General features: G+C 40.6%; 1 protein-coding gene across 2 annotated transcripts in view; it reads left to right on the top strand.

Moving 5' to 3' along the window:
• TRIOBP (TRIO and F-actin binding protein) overlaps positions 1–24056 on the top strand; it is a 412380-nt gene extending 388324 nt beyond the window's left edge. The window contains exons 16-17 of one of the 2 annotated variants that reach the window (XM_075833639.1): positions 857–1020; positions 23319–24056. In XM_075833639.1, coding sequence (XP_075689754.1) covers positions 857–1018 — 162 coding nt within the window. In that variant the 3' untranslated portion in view covers positions 1019–1020; positions 23319–24056. Of the gene's footprint in view, positions 1–856; positions 1021–20464; positions 21616–23318 lie in introns of those variants that run through there. The other variant, XM_075833638.1, reaches the window with a different exon arrangement.
• The last annotated feature ends 204 nt before the right edge of the window (positions 24057–24260 follow it).

The following is a 24260-nucleotide window of genomic DNA, read 5'->3' as shown; positions in this document are numbered from 1 at the left end:
TTATATGCTGATGTCCATCCTGTGGATAGGTCATTAATATGAAAAATCATTCCATGCCCGGACAACCCCTTTAACATGTACCTTCATGCCCGGAGAGTATTATGCATGGGTTTAAGATAATCTCCAGGCTTCGTTTGTTTGCTTCGGCAACTGTAACGCCCAGCGTGCAGTAGTGTGTCTCTACGCCCAATGTCGGGTCGTGTGGGAGATCACAAGTGTAGGAACACTTTAAGCTGGTCATTCACACAAGATTTGGTTTGGATTCCCATATGTATGACCAGCTTCAGTCTTTTCTCCCTTTCAGCAGGACTTTTTCACCTTTTATTAATGTTCCTCAAGATGTAATTGTCTGCTCCTTGTTGACTGTGTATCTATTGAAGAGTATTAACATCCAAAATGTAAAATTGGCCATATACTCCTAAATCAAAGGTTACATCAGTAGTAAGAGTTTGGTAATTGTTTTTTATACTTATAGATATTTGCATTTTTCTGTCCTGTGGTGGCCATTTTAGTTGCTTTTGCATTAGCTTCTGAGAAACTGTCACTTTGTGATTTTATTGAACAGTACAACATTTTATAGTTTATCAATATTTTCTCAGAAACTAATGCAAAGGTGGCAACCACTATCTGCACTTCCTGTTGTCAATTTTTAAATAGTCAGCCACAGCCTACAACAAAAAATACTAATATATCTGTATGTAAAACATAATTCCCAATCTTTGGTTATTGCTCTAGTTACTGATCTATTGCCAATTTTATTTTTATTTTTTTAAATTCTGATTAAAATCTTCTCAACACATGAAGAAAACTATGAAGAAAAACTGATTCTAAAATTTTCCATTTCAACCCTTTCTAGGATAAACTGTGTGCATCAGAAAAATATAAAGATATTTATGTAGAGCTTAATAACATCAAGTCTCGGTCAGAGCGTGAGATTGACCAGTTGAAAGAACACTTACGACTTGCCATGGCAGCTCTACGGGAAGAGGCTGCAATGCGCAACAGCGTAGGAGAATAACGGTGAGACATCTTTCCCTTTTATGTTAAATTATAAGAGCTAAGTAGTAATGTGTGTGTATATGCAGAAGTGTAACTTGAGGTTTCTGGGCTTCAATTCTAAATCTGTCCTCAACTATTTTATGCCATTTTATAGTATTGTCTTATGTCGCAGAGGGACTTTTGGGACCCCTTAGGCACCAGTACTCTTGAGCAACTGCATCATAAGCCCCCCACGGTTACACATTTTCAAAAATATATTTAATCCCCGCCCTCTGACGTACAATTCCGTACTATTACTTTGCAATGGGGTGCGAGTTGGGAGAAGATCCGTAACCGTACGATGCCGTGTTAACTTGTCACCTTGTCATATTACATGGTGGCAAAGCTGTGATGGCTGCTGTCTCATTGCCCATGGACCAATTGCAGTGGTCCTGTATCGGTAATATCTGGGATTAGTCAATTCTGACTGACCATTTTCAACTCTGTGACGTCATATGTCGGGTTTCCCATAAGCACCCACTCTGAACGTCTGTGGCTATGTGTGTGTTTAGTGTGGTTACAGGCATCCACATGGCAGTCTTTTTTTTGCATTATTTTTTTTCCTGCCTAATTGTGCTTGTTACCCACATCCCTCCTTACACCCCCATCCACTTCCTTGCTACCCCTCAGTGATCTTTAAGCTGATCAGTGATCCACATTCTGCTGATTAGTGAACAACCTTCAGGACCAATTTTACTTTGTACTTAGACGGTTTAAAAAAAACAAAAAAAAAAGAAACATTTTGTAGCTGGGGTCAGGGAAGTTTGTAAAAAAAAAAAAAAAGGTTTTGTACTTGTATAATTTATGCATCTGTAGATATTTCTTATCAGTATCGCTGGGGACCACATCACCATGGGTATATGCGCTTGCCACTGGCAGGCTGATACTGGGTAGAACGTGTTGGCTCTTCCGCTTCCGGCTAGAAGGCAATCATGGCCTGATTAGCAAGTCTGTTGCATATTATTTTTTTTCTCTACAGGTGGTGAAGTAGACAGGGCTCAGACCTCTGTATTCTAGTCACTTCTATACAGGGTTGTCGTGAGCGTTGTGCTGCCACTTTAGTCAAACTTACCTGCCTTGTTTAATTGCACAGTTTTTTTTCCTTCGCCGCTGTACCCCAGTCTTCTGTACTCTGTTTCTGGTAACCCTGCTGATTTGTGTACAAGGTTTACTGAATGCACCTGAAGACTGACAGGTGAGTATTAGATCTTTCCAGTCTTATTTCCTTCCTTTGGAGATATATTCTAATTGTCTTTCTGCTGTTCTTCCTTGCCATGCCTCCAGCAGACTATTGGTGCTGTGTCCCCACTGGCACAGCCAGCCATAGCTGCTTTCTCTTTTCCCCTCTGTCTCTCCTTTCAGTTTGTCACCACCCCACCCTGACAGACCTATCCGTGTTATCTTTATTAATATTATATATGGCGCTTGTGAGGGGAGGCAATCGAATGCCCCACATGTCCTAGGGGCATAGTTTTAACTTTTCCATTGCCGCTTTTGGTGATGGGAGCCGGCAACAGTGGTACAACCAAATGGGCTAAATCCTTACCCCAGGCCACTGGAGACCGATTCGGCCTCTCTGTCTATGGCATTTTTATTTTGCAATCCACTTATAAACGTTTTCGGCCTACACAGGTCTTCATCAGATAATTCTATACAAAACAGAACAAAAGAAATTATAATAATACAACAAAATCCATACGGTCATATGAAAATCAGCGTTTTTATGTGGGAACTCTATAAGCAAAATGAGGATAGAGGGGACTAGGGCAAATATCACCATGGTACATTAGTAATTATCTTTCTAGATTCTAACGACATATAGGCGTATGTATAGTACTAAAGTTGTGAATCAATTATAGTATACAGACAATAATAACTGTGACAAACCGCCACACTATATTAAGAGTAATGGCCAAAGTACATTCTCTCTTAACCACTTCCTGACCAGAGGCTTTACCCCCCCCCCCCCCCCTGACCAGGCCTATTTTCAAGTTTTAGCCATGTACCAATTTAAAAGCAAATTGTTCTTCTATTACTCTTCCAACCTACATGAATTTGGTCTTGTTTTTTTCAGAACATGTTGGGCTTCCATATGGTGTAAAAAAATAATAGATATATTTTACATTTTGAAAAATGTTAAAAGGAAAAAAAAGTAAATGTGAATTTAGATGTTTTTTTGACATCTGGGGAATGACACTGGATAAACACACCTGAATACATATTTGGCAACTTCTGCCCACTTCAGCAATACTAAACGTGTCCGCATTTCTTACATGCTGGGCGCAAGGCGGAGCTTACAATGAAGGGTGCGAAAACTGGCTTTTGGAGAGCAAATTTTCCAAAGCTGTTTTACTGACACCATACGACCATTACAGATGTTGTGAAGTGCCAAAAGACCGTCCACACCCCTAAAATGACTCTTAGGACATGTCCTTTGCAAGTCCTCTCTACGGCCCGGACACCTTCCCGTAAATATATGGGAAAGCGTCCATGGGCAATAGAAATGTATGGGTCCATACTTTGATCCGCAATTACTGTCCGTAATTGCAGATAAAAATTACGGCTGTGTTCATGGGGCCTAAAACTGTACATCTATATATGACCTACTTCCATATACAGTATGTACATATGATATGAAAGATATAGATAAAGAGATAGGTAGATAGAAATAATAATAATCTTTATTTGTATAACGAAAAAAATCGCAATTTAGATGATTATAGTATCTTTTATATTTATCTGTGCATCTATCTATCTGTCTATCTATCGATTTGCGCATCTATCTCATATCTGTCTTTCTTATATATATTGATATATAATCTAGTTCTAGACTGGGGCTACACAATGACTTTGGCCATGACACATGTCCCAAAAATAGCTTTGTTATGCAAAATTACCGCGACCACATTCACTTTCATTACTTGCAATGTACGCTACGGAACATAGTGATCTTTGGCCGTGCGACTTGTGTCGTGGCCAAAGTCGCCGTGTAGCCACAGCCTTAAACTATACTATATATCAATATATATGAGAGAGTTCGATAGATAGCTGCCCAGACGGTAAACGGCGTAGATTTAGGACGCGAAAAAGACTGGCGAAATTTCTGGGATTTTTACTATATCCCCCCACAAAAAAAAAGTTCATAAAAGTTAATCTAATATGTACCTCAAAATGGTGCTATTAAAAAAAATACAACTTGTCCCGCAAAAAACAAGACCTTATACAGCTATGTAGACGCAAAAATAAAAAAGTTATAGCACTTGGAATGCGACAATGTAAAAAATACCTTGGTCATTAAGATTTAAAATAGGCTGGTCATGAAGGGGTTAAATTAATTTAAAAAAAAAAAATATATACTACGGACTACCTACCTTTCTTTACCATTCGATCTCATCATATGGAAATTTGAGGAAACCTCCAAGGTTATTTACAGAGGAACGGCTCCACGAAAGGGGATTTCATTTTTCTTCTCGCTTTGGAATAGATAGATGCACAGATAGATGCACAGATAGATAGATAGATGCACAGATAGATAGATGCACAGATAGATGCACAGACAGATAGATGCACAGATAGATAGATGCACAGATAGATAGATGCACAGATAGATGGATGCACAGATAGATGGAGGCACAGATAGATGGAGGCACAGATAGATGGAGGCACAGATAGATGGAGGCACAGATAGATGGAGGCACAGATAGATGGAGGCACAGATAGATGGAGGCACAGATAGATGGAGGCACAGATAGATGGAGGCACAGATAGATAGATAGATGCACAGATATTTATTGGAGTTAAAAAAGAAAGTGTGTGTGTTTTATTAGTACTATTACTATTCCCCCTCCCTGTCACGAGGGGGTGGGGACTGGGGAGGTGCACGTTTATGGGGAAGCGCTGCCGTCGCGGATAGTATTGTGATCATTGTGACAGCTTGTCACAATTACACAATCACATGCCTAGAAACTACGCTGATTGGTCTCTGGGCAGAGCTCCGTGATGCCGCCACATGGCAGAAAAAAACTGTTGCTCTGCAGGACATTCTGGAACGGCCCTGCAGATTTAATTGCGGACCGCCCGGATGTTTATAGTCTATGGGCGGTCTGCACGTGGTTAAGTTACATGAAGTGAAAATACAAACTAATATATATGTCCTAGTCTCTATTTGAGACTAACATTTAAGAAACTTGGTCAAGGAGGATGTCCCATAGTATATATGCTAAATGAAAAAGCGAAAGACATCTTACCGGATTGCACGGGAACTAAATGTACAAAACAAGCATTTAAGGGCAGATTCAGACGAACGTTGCGTTTTAGCGCTCGCAAACAACGCAGCGTTTTGCGTGCGCAAAAACCATTTGACAGCTGCGTGTGTCATCCGTGTATGATGCGCGGCTGCGTGATTTTCGCGCAGCCGCCATCATAGAGATGAGGCTAGTCGACGCCCGTCACTGTCCAATGTGCTGAAAGAGCTAACTGATCGGCAGTAACTCTTTCAGCACCCTCGACAGTGAATGCCGAACACAATATACAGCAACCTGTTAAAAAAAAAAGAAAAAGTTCGTACTTACCGAGAACTTCCCTCCCGGCCGTTGCCTTGGTGACGCGTCCTTGGTGACGCGCCTCTCTTGACATCGGGCCCCACCTCCCTGGATGACGCGGCAGTCCATGTGACCGCTGCAGCCTGTGCTTGGCCTGTGATTGGCTGGAGCTGTCACTTGGACTGAATTGTCATCCCGGGAGGTCAGACTGGAGGAAGAAGCCGGGAGTTATCGGTAAGTCAGAACTTCGTTTTTTTTTTACAGGTTCATGTATATTGGGATCGGAAGTCACTGTCCATGGTGCTGAAACAGTTTAACTCTTTCAGCACCCTGGACAGTGACTATCTCCTGACGTCGCGTACCGGAAATTTTTTTGCCGGGTTCGGCCAAAACGAGTTCGGCCGAACTCGGTGACGTTCGGTTCGGTTGTCCGGGTTCGCTCATCTAAAAAGACACTCCATTTGGAAACAGAAAAGCACGTGGTGCTTTTCTGTTTACATTCATCCTTTTGACAGCTGGTGCGCTGTTTCAGTCGGTTCGCACGGAAGTGCTTCCGTGCGACCTGCGTGGTTTTCACGCACCCATTGACTTCAATGGGTGCGTGATGCGCGAAATACGCGGAGATATTGAACATGTCGCGTTTTTTGCGCAGCTGACAAACGCTGCGCAAAAAGCACGGACTGTCTGTACTGCCCCATAGACTTGTATTGGTCTGTGCGTGGCGCGTGAAAACCACGCGGCCCGCACGGACCGAATACACGTTCGTGTGAATCCCCCCTAAGACTGTGTAAATCGCTCTCATACGCAACATCCGTTGCTGTAGTAAATGGTGCCAAATCAAGGTGTATACAGCGTGTATTTAAGGGTGATCCTTGACGTTGCTGACACGCAATGTCATAATGTGGACCCATCATTTCATCATCTATATATAATCGAGACATCTGTGCCTTGTAGATCACATGATGGAAACCGAATGTAAATACGTGACTGACTATATTACGCTTAATAGAATAAAACAAGATTTATGGCATTCCCGACAATGCGGCAAGATGATGGGGCATCCTCCAAGATTAAATGGAAGCAAGTCCTTAGCGTACCTATTGAATATATGAAAATAACATCATATTATCGGACAACCTCGATATCATAAGGAATGGAATTATTTATAATAAATCAATCAGAATCACTGGCCCACGAGTTTATGAATTCTATGGGAGCTGCAGCTCACAGTACCACGACGAACATAATTCAAATAAAAGCTATGTAAGTCATGTTCTCTGTTTAAACCTCTGTGTTCCAAAGTCTGCATTGTATGGATCCAGAAGGCTTCCCTAATTTTTAATTTCTTCCTATGGTCGCCACCTCTGCCAGAAACAGATACTTGTTCCAATACTTGAGACTTTAATTGGGATATATTATGGCCCAATTTATGAAAATGTTGGGGCAATGGCAGCAACAACTTTTTACATCTGATAGTTGATTTATGTTGTGAAATGCGGTCCCGTATATGCTGGGTGGTCTCCCCAACATACACGAGACTGCAGGGACATTTCACAGCATAAACCACGTATGAAGAATCGATTGTGAAGTAACCCTTAATGGGATACCCTTTACCTGATAATGGATGAAACACCTTATCTCCCTTTGTGACCGTTGTGCATTGAGCACAATGTAAACATGGGAAAGTGCCCATTTTCTTAGTTTTCAAGAATTGTTGGCGAGAAATCACCGTTTTGAAACCCTCATCGTCACGTACCAATTTGTCTCGTAAATTTTGAGGATCACGAAAGCAAGGTAAAAAGGGTTGTCTAAAGGTTTCTACTGTGGGATAGCCCTTCTGTAAGATAGGCCAATGTTGGCAAATTATTTTGTGTATTTTATAAAGGATGGAAAGAGTGAACAAAGGGTATCCTTTTTGGATCTAATTTCTCTTGGGATGCCTACATTCTTCCAAAACCTGTTGTGAATGTCCTCTGCATCTGAACATATTATGAATTCAAGGCGTAACATTTTGGTATAATTAGCCGTAACTATACGGTAAATACATTGAAATTGCGAGATAGGAAAGGATTTCTTGGTGGCTGTAGGGTGACAACTCTTAGAAATAATTTGTTACATTTTATCTGTTGGGTTTCTCTCTATAGATTTATTTGTGAAACCATTTTCATCCTTGATGACTGTGGTATCTAAAAAATCTATTTTAAATGTGTCATAGTGTTCGGTGAACTGCAGCTCCTGCCAGATGCTCTTAAGGTAAGTGTGAAAGGCAAGAAGGGAGTCCAATGTGCCCCCCCCCCCCTCATATGCAAAAGACATTATCGATATATCTCTTCCAGACTTACGAATTAGTTTGAAACAGGTTATTTGAATAAACTAAATCCTCTTCAAAATTGGCCATATAGCAATTTGCGTATGGGGGTGCCCACACTGGACCCCAATGCTGTACTTTGCACTTGTAGGAAAAAACAATCCTGAAACTGAAAATAGTTCTCTTTCAGAACAAGGGTCAAAAGGTCCATGCAGAAGTCAATCACCTGGCTGTCATAGTTGGACATGTAATATATACACGAGAAAAAGGAGTCAAATACTATTGAACCATAAAAAGCCAATTGTATAGAAAATTACAAATTTTATTGGACAATACAAAAATACATGGTTAAAATACAGACTACAAACCAAATCACTGCATATCTCCGCAGTAGGAGACAATATGGAGCCACGATAATATTTTATATGTGCATATAACTGGGAAAGTTCCCAAAGAAGGTTGTCATCATTTTGCTCTAGAGTAAATTCATTAGTATAGTACGGCAAAGGCTAACAGAGTATATATCTATTCATGTCCAAAACATTTTATTAGTATCCCCGATATAGTGTGTCGTTGTAAACAGTAATGGGGGATAGCAGAGGTAGTGACTACAAAGGCTAACAGAGTATATATCTATTCATGTCCAAAACATTTTGTTAGTATCCCCAATATAATGTGTCGTTGTAAAAAGTAATGGGGGATAACAGAGGTAGTAGTGACTACAGTTGAGTCTTAGTCAACACCCATTTAGTGATTATTCAGAGGACCGAATAGTAGGCATAGCCTATGCAAAACATCATCTACGTATACGAATAACCAGGCAAATAGCATGACAAAACATCAATTTAGTGGTAAAGCTAGATAGGTTACTAACCCATGTGGCTCCCAGGTATGGAGAAAAACCCCAACGCGCTTTTCGCGTGATTGCTTTTTCAAGGGGTGTTCTGAGTTGTACAAATTAGACTTCTTAAGTATGATAGGTCGAGAGACCAGCTGACTTCTCAGGCCAATAAGAGCCTGGATATGTTCTGTCGCGCGTGCCGAAGTGAATCACTGCGAGACCTCAACGCCGAGCCACTGAGACCCGACCACGCATGCGCACAGACAAATGCGCAGCGTTTGCAGGTAAGTAGCTACATCGACTTACCTGCAAACGCCGATGCTGCTGCAGAATCAACTGTAGCCTCTGGTGCCGATGTGTCCTCGCTCGTCCGACACGATGCAGGACCTGGGGCAGGAAGTGAGTGACGTCACAGCGTGATCTCTCGAGAACACGCTGTGTGTCTGCACTGCCAGAAGCTGGGCGTTGTGAAGAGAAGTGGATGATACTTCTCTTCACAACGCCCAGCTAGTAAAAGAAGTAAACACGCCCAGATTTAGCACACACAATACACGCCCAGTTGTACTTTAACTTTAAACACGCCCAGTTGTACTTTAGAAAGCCTCATTTACATAAATATAAAAATGGTCATAACTTGGCCAAAAATGCTCGTTTTAAAAAAAACAAAAACGTTACTCTTATCTACATTGCAGCGCCGATCTGCTGCAATAGGAGATAGGGGTTGCAAAATCTGGTGACAGAGCCTCTTTAACAAAGGCTTCCGGTCTGCCATCTATTGAAGGCGATTAATATGCCTCCTGTCAGTGTGAAACTGACAGGTATAATACCCTGCAATACATAAGTATTGCAGGGTATTATAACAACGATCCAGCAATTGGATCTTCAAGTCCTAATGGGACTAAAAGAAAAAAGTAAAAAAATTTACAAAAGTAAAATGTCAAAATAATAAAATTAAAAATTCACCTTTTTTCCCTTATAAAGTCCTTTATTATTAGAAAAAAATAATAATTAACTATGCATAATTGGTATCGCCGCATCCGTAACGGCCTGAACTCTAAAAATATAATGTAATTTATCCCGCATGGTGACCACCATAAAAAGATGAATAAAAAAAACTTTACTGGATTCACTATTTTTAGTCACTTCGGCTCCTAAATAATTGCATAAATAGGGATCAAAAAGTCGCATGTACCCAAAAATTGTACCAATAAAAACTACAGTTTGTTCTGCAAAAAACAAGCCCTCACATAGCTTTCCTGATAGAAAAATAAAAAATTTGTGGCTCTTAGAATATGGCGACACAAAACGAAATAATTTTTTTAAAACCGTGATTTTATCGTACAAACACCGTAAAATATAAAAAACATATATACACATGGTATCGCCGTAATCGCATCGACCTACAGAATTAAATATGTCATTTATAGCGCACGATGAATTCCGTAAAATAAAAAGAATAAAAAACAATAGTAGTTTTGACGGCCTAATTACACTAAATTCAACAAAAAATCAAAATGGGATCAAAATGCTCACTATACCCCTAGACAAATCCTTTTTAGGGCTGTAGTTTCCAAAATGGGGTCACATCTGGGGTGTTTCCGCTCTTTTGGTCCCTCAGGGGCTTTGCAAATGCGACATGACACCTGAAAACCAATTTAAGTAAACTTGAGCTCCAAAAGCCAAATAGCACTCCTTCCCTTCTGAGCCCCGTTGTGTGTCCAAACAGCCGTTTATTACCACATATGGGGTATTGCCGTAATCAGGAGAAATTGCTTTACAAATCTTGGGACGCTTTTTCTTCTTTTTTCCTTGTAAAAAAGATATCATTTCTAAGTATTAATGAAAAAAAATTCGATTTTCATTTTTACGGACTAATTACACTAAATTCAGCAAAAAAACCTGTGGAGTTAAAATGCTCACTATACCCCTTGATGAATTCCTTGAGGGGTGTAGTTTGCCAAATGGTGTATTTTTGTGGGTGTTTCCACTGTTTTGGCACTACAAGACCTCTTCAAACCTGACATGGTGCCTAAAATATATTCTAATAAAATGGAGGCCCCAAAATCCTCTAGGTGCTTCTGAGGTCTGTGCTTCAGTCCATTACCAGACTAGGACCACATGTGGGATATTTCTAAAAACTGCAGTATCTGGCCAATAAATATTGAGTTGCTTTTCTCTGGTAAAACCTTTTGTGTTACAGAAAAAAATGAATTAAAAGGGATTTTCCGACCCAAAAAATAAATTTGTAAATTTCCCCTCTACTTTGCCTTAATTCCTGTGAAACACCTAAGGGTTAAGAAACTTTCTAAATGCTGTATTGAATACTTTGAGCGATGCAGTTTTTAAAATTGGGTGATTTTTGGGGGTTTCTAATATATAAGGCCCTCAAAGCCACTTCAGACTTGAACTGGTACCTAGAAAAATAGGGTTTGGAAATTTTGTTGAAAATGTGAGAAATTGTTGCTAAAGTTCTAAGCCTTGTATCGTCCTAGAAAAAAAAAAGGACGTTCAAAAAACGATGCCAACATAAAGTAGACACATGGGAAATGTTAATTAGTAACTATTTTGTGCAGTATTACTATCTGTCTTTCAAGCAGATACATTTAAATTTAGAAAAATTCAAATTTTTGCAAATTTTCTCTAAAATTTTGTGATTTTCACAAACAAATACTGAATTTATTGATCAAATTTTTCCACTAACATACAGTACAATATGTCACGAGAAAACAATCTCAGAATCGCTTGGATAGGTAAAAGCATTCCCAATTTATTACCACATAAAGTGACACATGTCAGATTTGAAAAAAATGGCTGTGTCCACAAGGACAAAACAGGCTCAGTCCTGAAGGGGTTAAAGAAAGTACTGGGGTTGACACCCCTTTTAAAGAACACTTTTTTTTTTTTTCCTTCTCTCCATTGTGTTCCAGCATACTTTGGCTTCTCGATTGTAAGAGCTTTCTACTGGGGTAGTTCTCTGTGACCAGTAGCTCTTAACCTTGTTCCGATTACTCTTTAATCCTCCCCATTGGACCCCCTACGTAAGGGATCTTCGAGGATCCTTTCCTGGAAGGTATCCTTTATTGTGACTATTACCTCCATTCGGTGGGTATTGGAGCTGGCGGCACTTTCCTGTTTATCTCCTTTCCTTATTCTGCACCAGGATAAAGTGGTAGTACGACCTGCACCTCCATTTTTCCCCAAAGTAGTTTTCTCATTTCACGTCAGTGTGGACGTTGTTCTTTCCTCGTTTTGTCCAGCTCCCTCTCTTTGGGAGCGTCCGCTTCACAAACTGTCATCAGGGCTGTAAGTATCTATCTGATTTATATTGAATCCTACAGACCTTCGGTTTCGTTATTTGATTAGTCCGCTGGCGGGCATGCAGGCATCCAAGGCCACCATTTCTAACTGTATAAGATATGCGCTCAAAGAATCTCATCAATCCAAGGGCAAGGATCCTCCTTTTCAGCTGGCTTTTTTTGGTCCTGAATAATTCAAGTTGGTGTGTGTCGTGTTTTTTTTTTTTTTCCCCTAGTTAGTCAGCCTCCTATTGGCAAGGGCATATACCCATGGTGCTGTGTCCTCCAATGAAACAGAGAAAAGGATTTTACAGTGAGTACAAATAAGCGGAGATGATGAAACTCTGTGCGTGTTGATGAATATAGGGCTATTGAAGAAGCCATCCATGAGGTACCTACTGGAACATGAACATCTTGCCCAACACTTCGACGTACCGTGTGGCCAGGCCATGACTAGGACACGTTTTGAGACAACTTAGATTCCTAGATTATAATAAGACGCAGTGCCCACCCTGAGATGACCTAGGTTGCGACCATTAATTTAAGATTAGGTCCCTCGTAGAGCATTTCAGTGCGAAGTTTGCACAGACTTACACCCTGAAGAAGTGTATATCAGTTGACTAATTCCTAGAACATTTTAAAGGGGGGCTTAAATTCTGCCAGTATCTGTGAAGAAAGGGGACAAGTTATGCCATTAAATATCTAAGCTGCGCAACGGTACACCAGGTTAAAAATTTATGAAACAATGGACTCCAGAATTGAACCCTTAATATGCCTAATGCCTTCCTAACAGTTCCCTTACTGACATCTGATGTGTATATAGGCAAATGTTGAGCACACTCCACGGCCTGTTACGGTACCAGCAGACCAGCAGTCTTATTGGGACGAGACTGTAGCATAGTCTATTAGTCATACAATCATGGCAGGCATGGTTTTTTCAAAATGTGTAAAAAACTGTATTAGATGCCACTTACTAATGTGGTTAAGGGCCTGTTCACATCAGCGTTGCTTTCCGTTGAGGGGTTCCGTTGGAGCTTTCTGTCGGGAGAACCCCTCAATGGAAAGGCAAACGGAAACCTTAAATTCTGTTTGCATCACCATTGACCTCAATGGTGATGGATACTTTTGCTAATGGTTTCCGTTTGTCACCGTTGTGAAAGGGTTCCGTTTTTTTTGACGGAATCAATAGCGCAGTCGACTGTGCGTGCGCTAGTTTTCCATGTGCAGTGTTTTGCAATGGAGGTTAGTTTTGGGCACTTGAAAGCCACTTCAGAGCGGAAGTGATGCTTAAAAGATAGGTTTTAGAAGTTTTCTTGAAAATTTGAAAAATTGCTGCCTACATAATAAAGACATATGGTAAATGTGTTTTATTTAGAATTTGTGTGGTATGACTGTCGTCTTTTAGAATCGGAAAATTGTAAGTTTTCAAAACTGCACTTTGTACCACATTTTTGGTACATTTTGGAATTTTTCTCAAACACAAAAAGTATTGACCAAAATATACCACCAAACTATAGTATAAATTAAAGTGTCTCAGAATCACTTGGATGAGTAAAAGCATTACCAAGTTATTCCAACATAAATTTACACATGCCAGATTTAAAAAAAGGGGCTGCCACCTTAAATGGGGAATTACCACAGTAGACATTAATCACCTATCCGTAGGAAAGTTGATAAATGTCTGATCGCTGGGGACTCCACCACTGGGAACCACACTAATCACTAGAACGGGGTTAATGAGCCCTCTGTTCTTCCCTACTGCACATCCGCAGTGAGGAAAACTTTGAATAGAGTGGTGGTGGAACTGGGACTGATTAAGACAGCTGAGTACAATGCTTGGCTGTTTCTCATCAGCCGCATAGACATTGAGTGATGCGACAGGGTATATGCTCGACCGCTGCTTTATTAGGGTATGTTCACACGACCTATTTTCAGACGTAATTCAGTCGTTTTACGCCTCGAACTACGCCTGAAAAGACTGCTCCTTTACGTCTGCAAACATCTGCCCATTGCATGCAATGGGTTTTACAATGTTCTGTTCAGACAAGTTGTAATTTTACGCGTCACTGTCAAAAGACGGCGCGTAAAAATACGCCCGCGTCAAAGAAGTGCATGTCCCTCCTTAGGATGTTTTTGGAACAGTTTTTCATTGACTCCAATTAAAAACAGCTCCAATTATGTCCGTAAAAGACGCCGCGAAAAACGCAAGTACTTGCAAAAACGTCTGAAATTCAAGAGCTATTTTCGCCTGAAAATAGCTCCATAATTTCACACGTATTTTGCGTGTGAGCATACCCTTAACCCCTTCAGGCTCAGCGACGTAATATTCCGTCGCGCTAACCAATACGTTGCGGGGAAAATGCATCGCCATTTTCCGCCGGCGCGTGCACGAGCTGTGACAGCTGCTGTTTCCGACAGCAGGCTATCACAGCTCAATACGCCGGTACCTGTCTCGATGGTCCCGCCTCCACGATCGCCACTATTGGTCAGTTAGTAAGTAACTGTCCAATAGTGGCGATCGGTCTCTTCACTTCCTCTCCCTGACATCACACCCTGCCGCACCCGCCCTGGACGCCTCTGTTGGAGATAGCGAGGCGTTCAGAGTGGTTGTGAGAAGAGGGAGAGAAGAAAAAGAGTGAAAAAACAACTTTTTTCTGCTTCCCACATCCCCAATCCACTACCCAGTCCTGTACCCTTCCTCTTTGTGTTCCCCCCACGCTTTTGGTCAGTGATCTCCTATCACTGACCACTTCTTAGTCTTCAGGACCAATTTCTTGGTCCCTGGGGATTATTTTTTTATTTTGTTGCTTTATAAAACATATAAAACAAAAAAATATATAAAAATTTAAAAAAAAACTTAAATTTAGACAATTTAACTGGTTTGTTTAGTATTAGGGTTAGTTCGTGTCAGGGAACTGTCAAAAAGCGTAGTTAGGTATAGCGTCAGGGAATTTAGAGTCAGGAATCCGTCACCGTAGTTAGATCTAGCGTTAGGGGTTCATCACCGTAGTTAGGTTTAGCGTCAGGGAAGCTCGGAATCTAGATAGGTTTAGTGTCAGGCACCCGTCACCGTAGTTAGGTTTAGTGTTAGGGAAGCTCGGAATAATCTAGTAAGGTTTAGTGTCGGGGAATAGTCGCCGTAGTTAGATTTAGTCTCAGGGAAGTTCAAATAAAATCTAGTTAGGTTTAGTGTTAGGAACCCTCGCCCTAGTTAGGTTTAGTCTCAGGGAAGCCCACTCGTTCTATAAAAACATCAATATTTTTGGCTGGTTTAGGTAGCAGCCTATTGCTCCTAGTTAGGGAAGCAATCAAACCTGTCCAAATGGACACTTCGTGCCGAAGACGCATATTAATTTCTTGCCTCCGACACAGAGTCGTCGGATGGTGAGACTCTGTTTTACTTATCCACCTCCTCATCCAGTGATGAAGAAGAGGAACCCCCTAGGAGACGCCCCAGGACCACCACTGCAGTTGAAGCACCCGAGCGAAATGACCCCGCCGCAGTTCAAGCCCCCGAGCGAAGTGACCCCATTTGGACCCCCACACCAGACATTTTTGAGCCCCAAATCCCAGAGTACACGGGCAGCTCAGGGATAAAATTTAATACGGCAGGGCTCAGTGAAATGGACTTTTTCAAGTTCTTCTTCACTGATGACTTTATAGATCTTATGGTCTCCCAGACGAATTTATATGCCCAACAGTATATTACTAAGAACCCCACATCATTTTATGCCCAATCCCACAGGTGGACCCCTGTAGATGCAGTAGAGTTGGGCAAGTTCTGGGGACTTCACTTGAACATGGGGCTTCTGAAAAGCCATCCATTAGGACCTACTGGAACACGGACATCTTATACCACACCCCGATGTACCGTATGGCCATGTCCAGGACACGTTATGAGGCAATACTTCGCTTCTTACATTATACGGATAATGAGCAGTGCCCACCCCGAGACGACCCCAGTTTTGACAGTTTGTACAAACTGAGACCCCTATTAGACCATTTCAGTGCCCGGTTTGCCCAAGCATACACCCCCGAGAAGTGTATCTCTATTGATGAGTCCCTGGTACATTTTAAAGGGAGGCTTCAATTCCGCCAGTACCTGCCGAGTAAGAGGGCAAGGTATGGCGTGAAGATGTATAAGCTGTGCGAGAGTGCATCAGGGTATACATATAAATTTAGGCTATATGAAGGGAAGGACAGCAGTATTCAGCCAGAATGACACCCCCCCCCCCCCCCTTACTGGGAATTAATGCGAAAATTGTGTGAAATTTGGTGCACCCACTGCTGGACCAGAGTTACCACCCCAACCAGGATAATTTTTTTTACCAGTGCCCCACTCTTCAAGTGCCTCGCTTCCAGAAGTACTGTGGCATTCGGCACTGCTAGAAAAAAATCTGAGAGGCCTCCCTAAGACTCTGCTTGGGCAAACACTCAGAAGGGGTGAGAGCAGGGCACAATCTAGCAGCAATATATTGTGTGTCAAGTACAAGGACAAGTGAGATGTCCTTGTATGGCCACACCAGTATCCCTGTACCTGTACAAGGTACCAGTACAGAGACGCCCAAACCAGACTGCATCCTGGACTACAATAGGTACATGGGAGGGGTTGACTTGTCAGATCAAGTCCTGAAGCCCTACAGCGCCATGCGGAAATCGAGGGTGTGGTATAAGAAGCTGGCCGTGCACATCATACAGATGGCATTGTACAATGCGTACGTGCTACATCGATGTGCAGGCCAAAGGGGAACTTTCCTGGAATTTCAAGAGGTGGTTATCAAGAACCTAATCTTTAGGGACCAAGAGGAGGGGGCACCCAGTACTTCTGGAAGCGAGGCCACACGCATCGTACCAGGGTAACACTTTCCAGGAGAAGTTCCCCAAACTGCCAAGAAGGGAAAAAGTCAAAAGAGATGCAGAGTCTGCTCAAAGAGGGGGATAAGGAGGGAAACAATATACCAATGCGACACGTGTCCCGAAAAACCAGGGCTCTGTATGAAAGATTGTTTTCGAATTTATCATACATCCCTTAATTTTTAATTTATCCTGATGCACTCCGCACAGCTTATCCCCCTCATCTTTCCCTTCTGAGTCCTGCCGTGTGCCCAGGCAGCTGATAACAGCCACATGTAGGGTATTGCCGTACCCGGGAGAACCCACATTACAGCTTATGTGGTGTATATCTCCGGTGGCGCATGCTGGGCACACTATATCGGACACTGACATGCCATATATATATATATATATATATATATATATATATACACCAGTAGAAAAACGGCAGCACTCTAATTAAATTTGCAGGTTCCAGTAATGGAGGGTGCCAGCTGATAGTCCCGATCCAAAGACTATACGTATATCAAAGAAGAAAATTCAGCAGCACTCCAACGATCAAGGTGAAAAAAGTGAAATTTATTGTGCCAACATGGCAATGCAACGTTTCCGTCCCACCTTGGGACCTTTCTCAAGCATAGTGATACATACAAATTCAGTGGTTTATATAGTGTGTATCCAATCAGTGTCGTCAATCTCATTAAGAAAATGAGGTTGGTATATACATCTTAAAACAACGTGATATAAACAAAGAAAGAGTATCGAAGTGACATAAGTCGATACATATGGTGAAAACAATAGGTTGATGTTAAAAACAACATAAAACATACATTACTTATGCAAGAAAATACAAAATTCCATAAATCGCAATATTCACCAGCTGGGTGAAATACGGAGACTGCACGACCACTTAACCAATCAGAATGCAGGTATTGTTGTAAGACGTATAACACTTGTCATTCACAGCCCGTGTCTGTCCGGCTCCACTGCGCATGCGTCGGATCAGTCCGGACCGGATATGACGTCTCGCTATAGTAACTAGGATACCGATCGTTAGTAAACAAAGTCCTCTCAGCATTCAGTTTGGTCGATCAGTATAACCCGGAAATGACATATCGCTTCAAGAGTTAAACATATCGATCCTCCGAAAAGACCATTGCGTATAAAATAGGTAGGAAATATAAATCAAATAAGAATATTGCTCATCTTGTCTTTACACAGCACCTACAGGGTAAATATACCCAAATGTTATACCTGCATGAAAATAGGCAATTTACCGCACATCATAATTAGAGTATCAAAAGCTCATTCATGGTAATATATATAAGAAAATAACCAATAGAATCCACACGAGGAAGACGGGATCCCGATCACATTCCGTGTACGGCGATCTTCGTCATTCAGGTTCGTGGAAAGAAACGCACACAACATCGTGTACGCGGTCCCAACCATATCGCCTATAACACGTGTAACGGACTCACAATATTTAAAATCATAAAAATAAAAAAAGAAAAAGGAAAAAAGATGTGCCGTAAATATAACCCAATCATGGGAAAGGAAGAAACCAATAAGATATCAAATATGCTGAGAAACAGACACCTTGAGCAAGAGAATACTTCAACCACCTCTCCATCGCAGATATAGCTAATATTGGTTTATCATAATATCAATGAAGTCGATCTGAAGTGGTCCTGCAGTCCCATGTTTATCTACAATAGAAGATTGAGTGATATAGATATTAAAAACTGACCCTAGGTGTGATATTGAGAAGAAGATTAAAATGTTTTTGACATCAGCAGTTGATGAGGGCATTATCGATTCTGCGTTATATGCCTTCTTGCTTATAGATCATCCAAATACTCCTTGTCTTTATTTGCTTCCCAAGATTCACAAGGGATTAGTGAATCCGCCAGGTCGCCCGATTGTATCGGGTAGGGGCTCCCTTTTAAACAATATCTCGATTTTTGTGGACAAGGCATTGAGACAATTTGCAACAGGCACTAAATCCTATATTAGGGACACTACAGATTTCCTTCAGAAATTAAAACAGACAAGACCTCCAGCAGGAGCACTGTTGGTGTCTTTTGATGTTGTCTCCCTCTATACCTCTATAGGACATGATAGAGGTATGGAGGCAGTGAGACGGAGACTAATGGATTCTGATTACGATATTCCGTGTAGGGAATTCATCATGTCTCTCCTAGAACTGATTTTGACTAACAATTACTTCATGTTCGATGATAAATTTTACATTCAATTAAAGGGGACGGCGATGGGGTCCAATATGGCCCCCACCTACGCCAATATTTTCATGGACATGATGGAGGAGACATGCGTCTATGTGTCCCACCACTTCACCCATGTACTGGGGTGGTGGAGATACATAGACGATGTCTTCCTCATCTGGACAGATACTGTAGCAAATTTGGAGTCTTTTCATCAGTTCCTTAATCAGATTGATCATAATATCCGATTTACTATGACCTATTCCAATGAAATGGTACAGTTTTTGGATGTCAATGTAATACTGAGGGACAATGTTCTAACCACTAGGTTATATACGAAGGACACAGATCGTAACACCCTTTTACAATTTGAGAGCTGTCATCCTAAGAACATGATACGGTCTCTGCCATTAAGTCAGATGATGAGAGCAAAACGGATTGTGGATGATCCGAATGATTTAGATACGTCCCTAGACCTCATGATTTCCAATTTTGCTCAAAGGGGATACCCTAAACATTTATTATATACTCACAAAATGAAGATTAAGAGTATCCCGAGGGAAACATTGACTAAACCATGTAAGCGTATTAAAAATAAAAGATTACCATTCATATCTACATACAATGTATTGAGTGGTAGTGTATCCAACATTTTGAATAGACACTGGCCTATCATTAAAAATAGCTATAACCATATTTGTGAACTTAATAATCCGCCCTTAATGTCTTACCGTAGAGCTAAGAATCTGCGGGACAATCTTGTCAGAACCAGAGTTGGTGAACAACAGCTAAAAGGGACACAAGCGTTATTAAAGTCTTTAAGACCAGGAAATTTCCCATGCCATAGATGCATCAACTGCAATCTTATGCAGAGGGGTAATATTTTTGAACATCCTGTGACACATAAATCATTTAAGATTAAACATCATGTAACCTGTGATACAGACTGGGTTATTTATGTACTTTGGTGCCCCTGCCATTTATTGTATGTAGGGGAAACTACATGTGATTTTAAAACGAGGTTGAATAACCATCGGTACTCAATAAGAAAAAAGAAATGTGACTTACCTGTTGCAAAACATTTCACTGATCATGGCCATACTGAAAAGGATTTGAAATTTATGATCCTTGACCATATCCCTTTATCCTATAAGGGTGGTGATCGACATAGGGCACTACATAAATGTGAACTTAAATGGATTTTTCAATTGAATTCTTTGCGACCTAATGGCCTTAACGTTGAATTTAATGTATCTAGAATTGCTCTCTGAATCTGTTACCTTCTGTTGTGTCTTAACTTCTGGTGATGTTCTCCTCTTTAAAAAGTAAATGTGTGATACATGAATTCGACATGTTTTTAATAAAAAATTCTTCTATTGTAGATAAACATGGGACTGCAGGACCACTTCAGATCGACTTCATTGATATTATGATAAACCAATATTAGCTATATCTGCGATGGAGAGGTGGTTGAAGTATTCTCTTGCTCAAGGTGTCTGTTTCTCAGCATATTTGATATCTTATTGGTTTCTTCCTTTCCCATGATTGGGTTATATTTACGGCACATCTTTTTTCCTTTTTCTTTTTTTATTTTTATGATTTTAAATATTGTGAGTCCGTTACACGTGTTATAGGCGATATGGTTGGGACCGCGTACACGATGTTGTGTGCGTTTCTTTCCACGAACCTGAATGACGAAGATCGCCGTACACGGAATGTGATCGGGATCCCGTCTTCCTCGTGTGGATTCTATTGGTTATTTTCTTATATATATTACCATGAATGAGCTTTTGATACTCTAATTATGATGTGCGGTAAATTGCCTATTTTCATGCAGGTATAACATTTGGGTATATTTACCCTGTAGGTGCTGTGTAAAGACAAGATGAGCAATATTCTTATTTGATTTATATTTCCTACCTATTTTATACGCAATGGTCTTTTCGGAGGATCGATATGTTTAACTCTTGAAGCGATATGTCATTTCCGGGTTATACTGATCGACCAAACTGAATGCTGAGAGGACTTTGTTTACTAACGATCGGTATCCTAGTTACTATAGCGAGACGTCATATCCGGTCCGGACTGATCCGACGCATGCGCAGTGGAGCCGGACAGACACGGGCTGTGAATGACAAGTGTTATACGTCTTACAACAATACCTGCATTCTGATTGGTTAAGTGGTCGTGCAGTCTCCGTATTTCACCCAGCTGGTGAATATTGCGATTTATGGAATTTTGTATTTTCTTGCATAAGTAATGTATGTTTTATGTTGTTTTTAACATCAACCTATTGTTTTCACCATATGTATCGACTTATGTCACTTCGATACTCTTTCTTTGTTTATATCACGTTGTTTTAAGATGTATATACCAACCTCATTTTCTTAATGAGATTGACGACACTGATTGGATACACACTATATAAACCACTGAATTTGTATGTATCACTATGCTTGAGAAAGGTCCCAAGGTGGGACGGAAACGTTGCATTGCCATGTTGGCACAATAAATTTCACTTTTTTCACCTTGATCGTTGGAGTGCTGCTGAATTTTCTTCTTTTATATATATATATATATATATATATATATATATAATTGCAAATATCACTCTGCACCATCTGCTGCACATTATCTTTTACACAGTACCTGTGGGGTCAAAATGCTCACTACACCTCTAGATGAAAGTCTTAAGGGGTGTAGTTTTTAAAATGGGGTCACTTCTCGGGGGTTTCAACTGTACTGGTACCTCAGGGGCTTCTGCATACATGACTTAGCACCAGAAAAGCTCCAGTAGGCCAAATGGTGGTCCTTTCCTTCTGAGCTCTGCCATGGGCCCAAACGGCAGTTTATCACCACAAATGGGGTATTGCCGCACTAAGGAGAAATTGGGCAACAAAATGGGGTATTTTGTTCCCTGTGAAAATAAGAAATTTTGATCAAAAATGGCATCTTATTGGAAAAAATTGCATTTTTTTAATTTCACAGCCCAATTCAAATAGGTGCTGTGAAAAAACTGTGCTGTCAAAATGGTAACAATAACCATAAATGAATTCCTTGAGGGGTGTAGTTTCCAAAATGGGGTCACTTAGGGTGGGTTTCCATTGCTTTGATACCGCAACACCTCTTCAAACCTGGCATGCTGCCTAAAATATATTCTAATAAAAAAGAGGCCTGAAAATACACTAGGTGCTTCTTTGCTTCTAGGGCTTGTATTTTAGACCACGAGAACACTAGAACCACATGTGGGACATTTCTAAAAACTGCAGAATCTGGACAATAAATATTTCATAGTATTTCTCTGGTAAAACATTCTCTGTTACAGAAAACAAATTAATAAAATTGAAATTCAGCAAGAAAAATGAAATTTGCAAATTTCACCTCCACTTTGCTTTAATTCCTGTGAAACGCCTGAAGGGTTAAAAAACTTTCTAAATGCTGTTTTGAATACTTTGAGAGGTCTAGTTTTTAAAATGAGGTGTTTTATGGGGGTTTCTAATACATAGGCCCCTCAAAGCCACTTCAGTACTGAACAGGTACCTTTAAAAAAGGCTTTTGAAATTTTCTTAAAAATATGAGAAAATGCTGTTTTATGTTCTAAGCCTTGTAACGTCCAAGAAAAATAAAAGAATGTTCAAAAAACGATGCCAATCTAAAGTAGACATATGGGAAATGTGAACTAGTAACTATTTTGGGTGGTATAAGCGTCTGTTTTACAAGCAGATGCATTTAAATTCTGAAAAATGCTATTTTTTCCAAATTTTCTCTAAATTTTGACATTTTTCACTAATAAACACTGAAAATATCGACCAAATTTTACCACGAACATGAAGCCCAATGTGTCATGAGAAAACAATCTCAGAATCGCTTGGATAGGTTTAAGCATTCCGACGTCGTTATCACATAAAGTGAAATATGTCAGATTTGAAAAATGGGCTCCGAGCCTTAAGGCCAAAACTAGGCTGCGTCCTTAAGGGGTTAAAGTTCCTCATTACAGGGGCCATCATATGAGGAGGAACAGGGGGACTCGAGACCCCCATTCTAATGATCGGTGGGGTCTCAGTGCTGAGGACCCCAACGATCATACATTTATAATTTATCCTGTGGATAGGTGATAAATCTCTATTGTGCGACTTCCCCTTTAAGGGGTTAGAGATGCAACACACAAAGGTAACACATACCGTATGCTGTATTTTAAAATATACCACTGACAATTTGTTTGTATCCTCTATACAGGTTAATGTTCTACCTCTTTTATCACGAAGATGGATATTACACACATGGAGACAATGTGACATCACGAAGTCTCCACAACTGCTCTGTTTTATATGTGAATCACAACGTTTTATACAACTTCTCAACTTATTGTTGTTATAAATGGGGATATTTCCATGTTTCCCAGACAGTGGCACAAGGTCATATAGCTCAAATTGAAGTGTCCACATGTCTGGAGCATAACCTACCTTTACTGTTATGTATGGAGAAATGATTGTATTTAAAGTTCACCTATGTTGATAAGTGAGCAGTGAGGTTACATGTGCTGGTAGTGGTTATAGGGAACTGGCAAGGTTGAACTGTGATACTGCATGTGCACTGTATGTGAACACTGCCAGTAAGCTAGCAGGTTAATACCAAGCGGAAAGCAGTTTTACATCACTGGGACTAAAATAATTGATGTGTATAATTATTATTATTATTTTTAAATTGTTAAATCAAACTGCAAAATCATGTGAACACATGATGTTATCTGCACAAGCTTTAGACTGAGTCTTTGGTATATCTTAGTCAGTGCTCCGTACCGACATTCCGTTGGAGCTTTCCGTTGGAACGGAGCCCTAACTGACACAAACTGAAACCTTAGGTTTCCGTTTCCATCACCACTGATTTCAATGGTGATGGATCCGGTGCCAATGGTTAGTTTGGTTTCAGTTTCGAATCCGGTGCCAAATTGAAACCATTGGCACCGGATCCGTCACTGTTATAATCAACGGTAATGGAAACGGAAACCTGCGGTTTCAGTTTGTGTCCGTCAGGGCTCTGTTTCGACGGAAAGCTACGTCGGAACGGAGCCTTGACGCAGTTGTGAACTAAGCCTAATGCAACAGAATAATTAAAATATTAGGAGTCTGCCAATACTGTACACGCCAAAAATATTGCATTAAACTATTTTTTCATTAT

Source organism: Rhinoderma darwinii, chromosome 7 (assembly GCF_050947455.1).
Source record: "Rhinoderma darwinii isolate aRhiDar2 chromosome 7, aRhiDar2.hap1, whole genome shotgun sequence".
In the NCBI taxonomy this organism is placed as follows: Eukaryota; Metazoa; Chordata; class Amphibia; order Anura; family Rhinodermatidae; genus Rhinoderma; species Rhinoderma darwinii.
The sequence above is the reverse complement of the archived record's forward strand: the minus strand, read 5'-3'. Positions and strand labels throughout refer to the sequence as shown.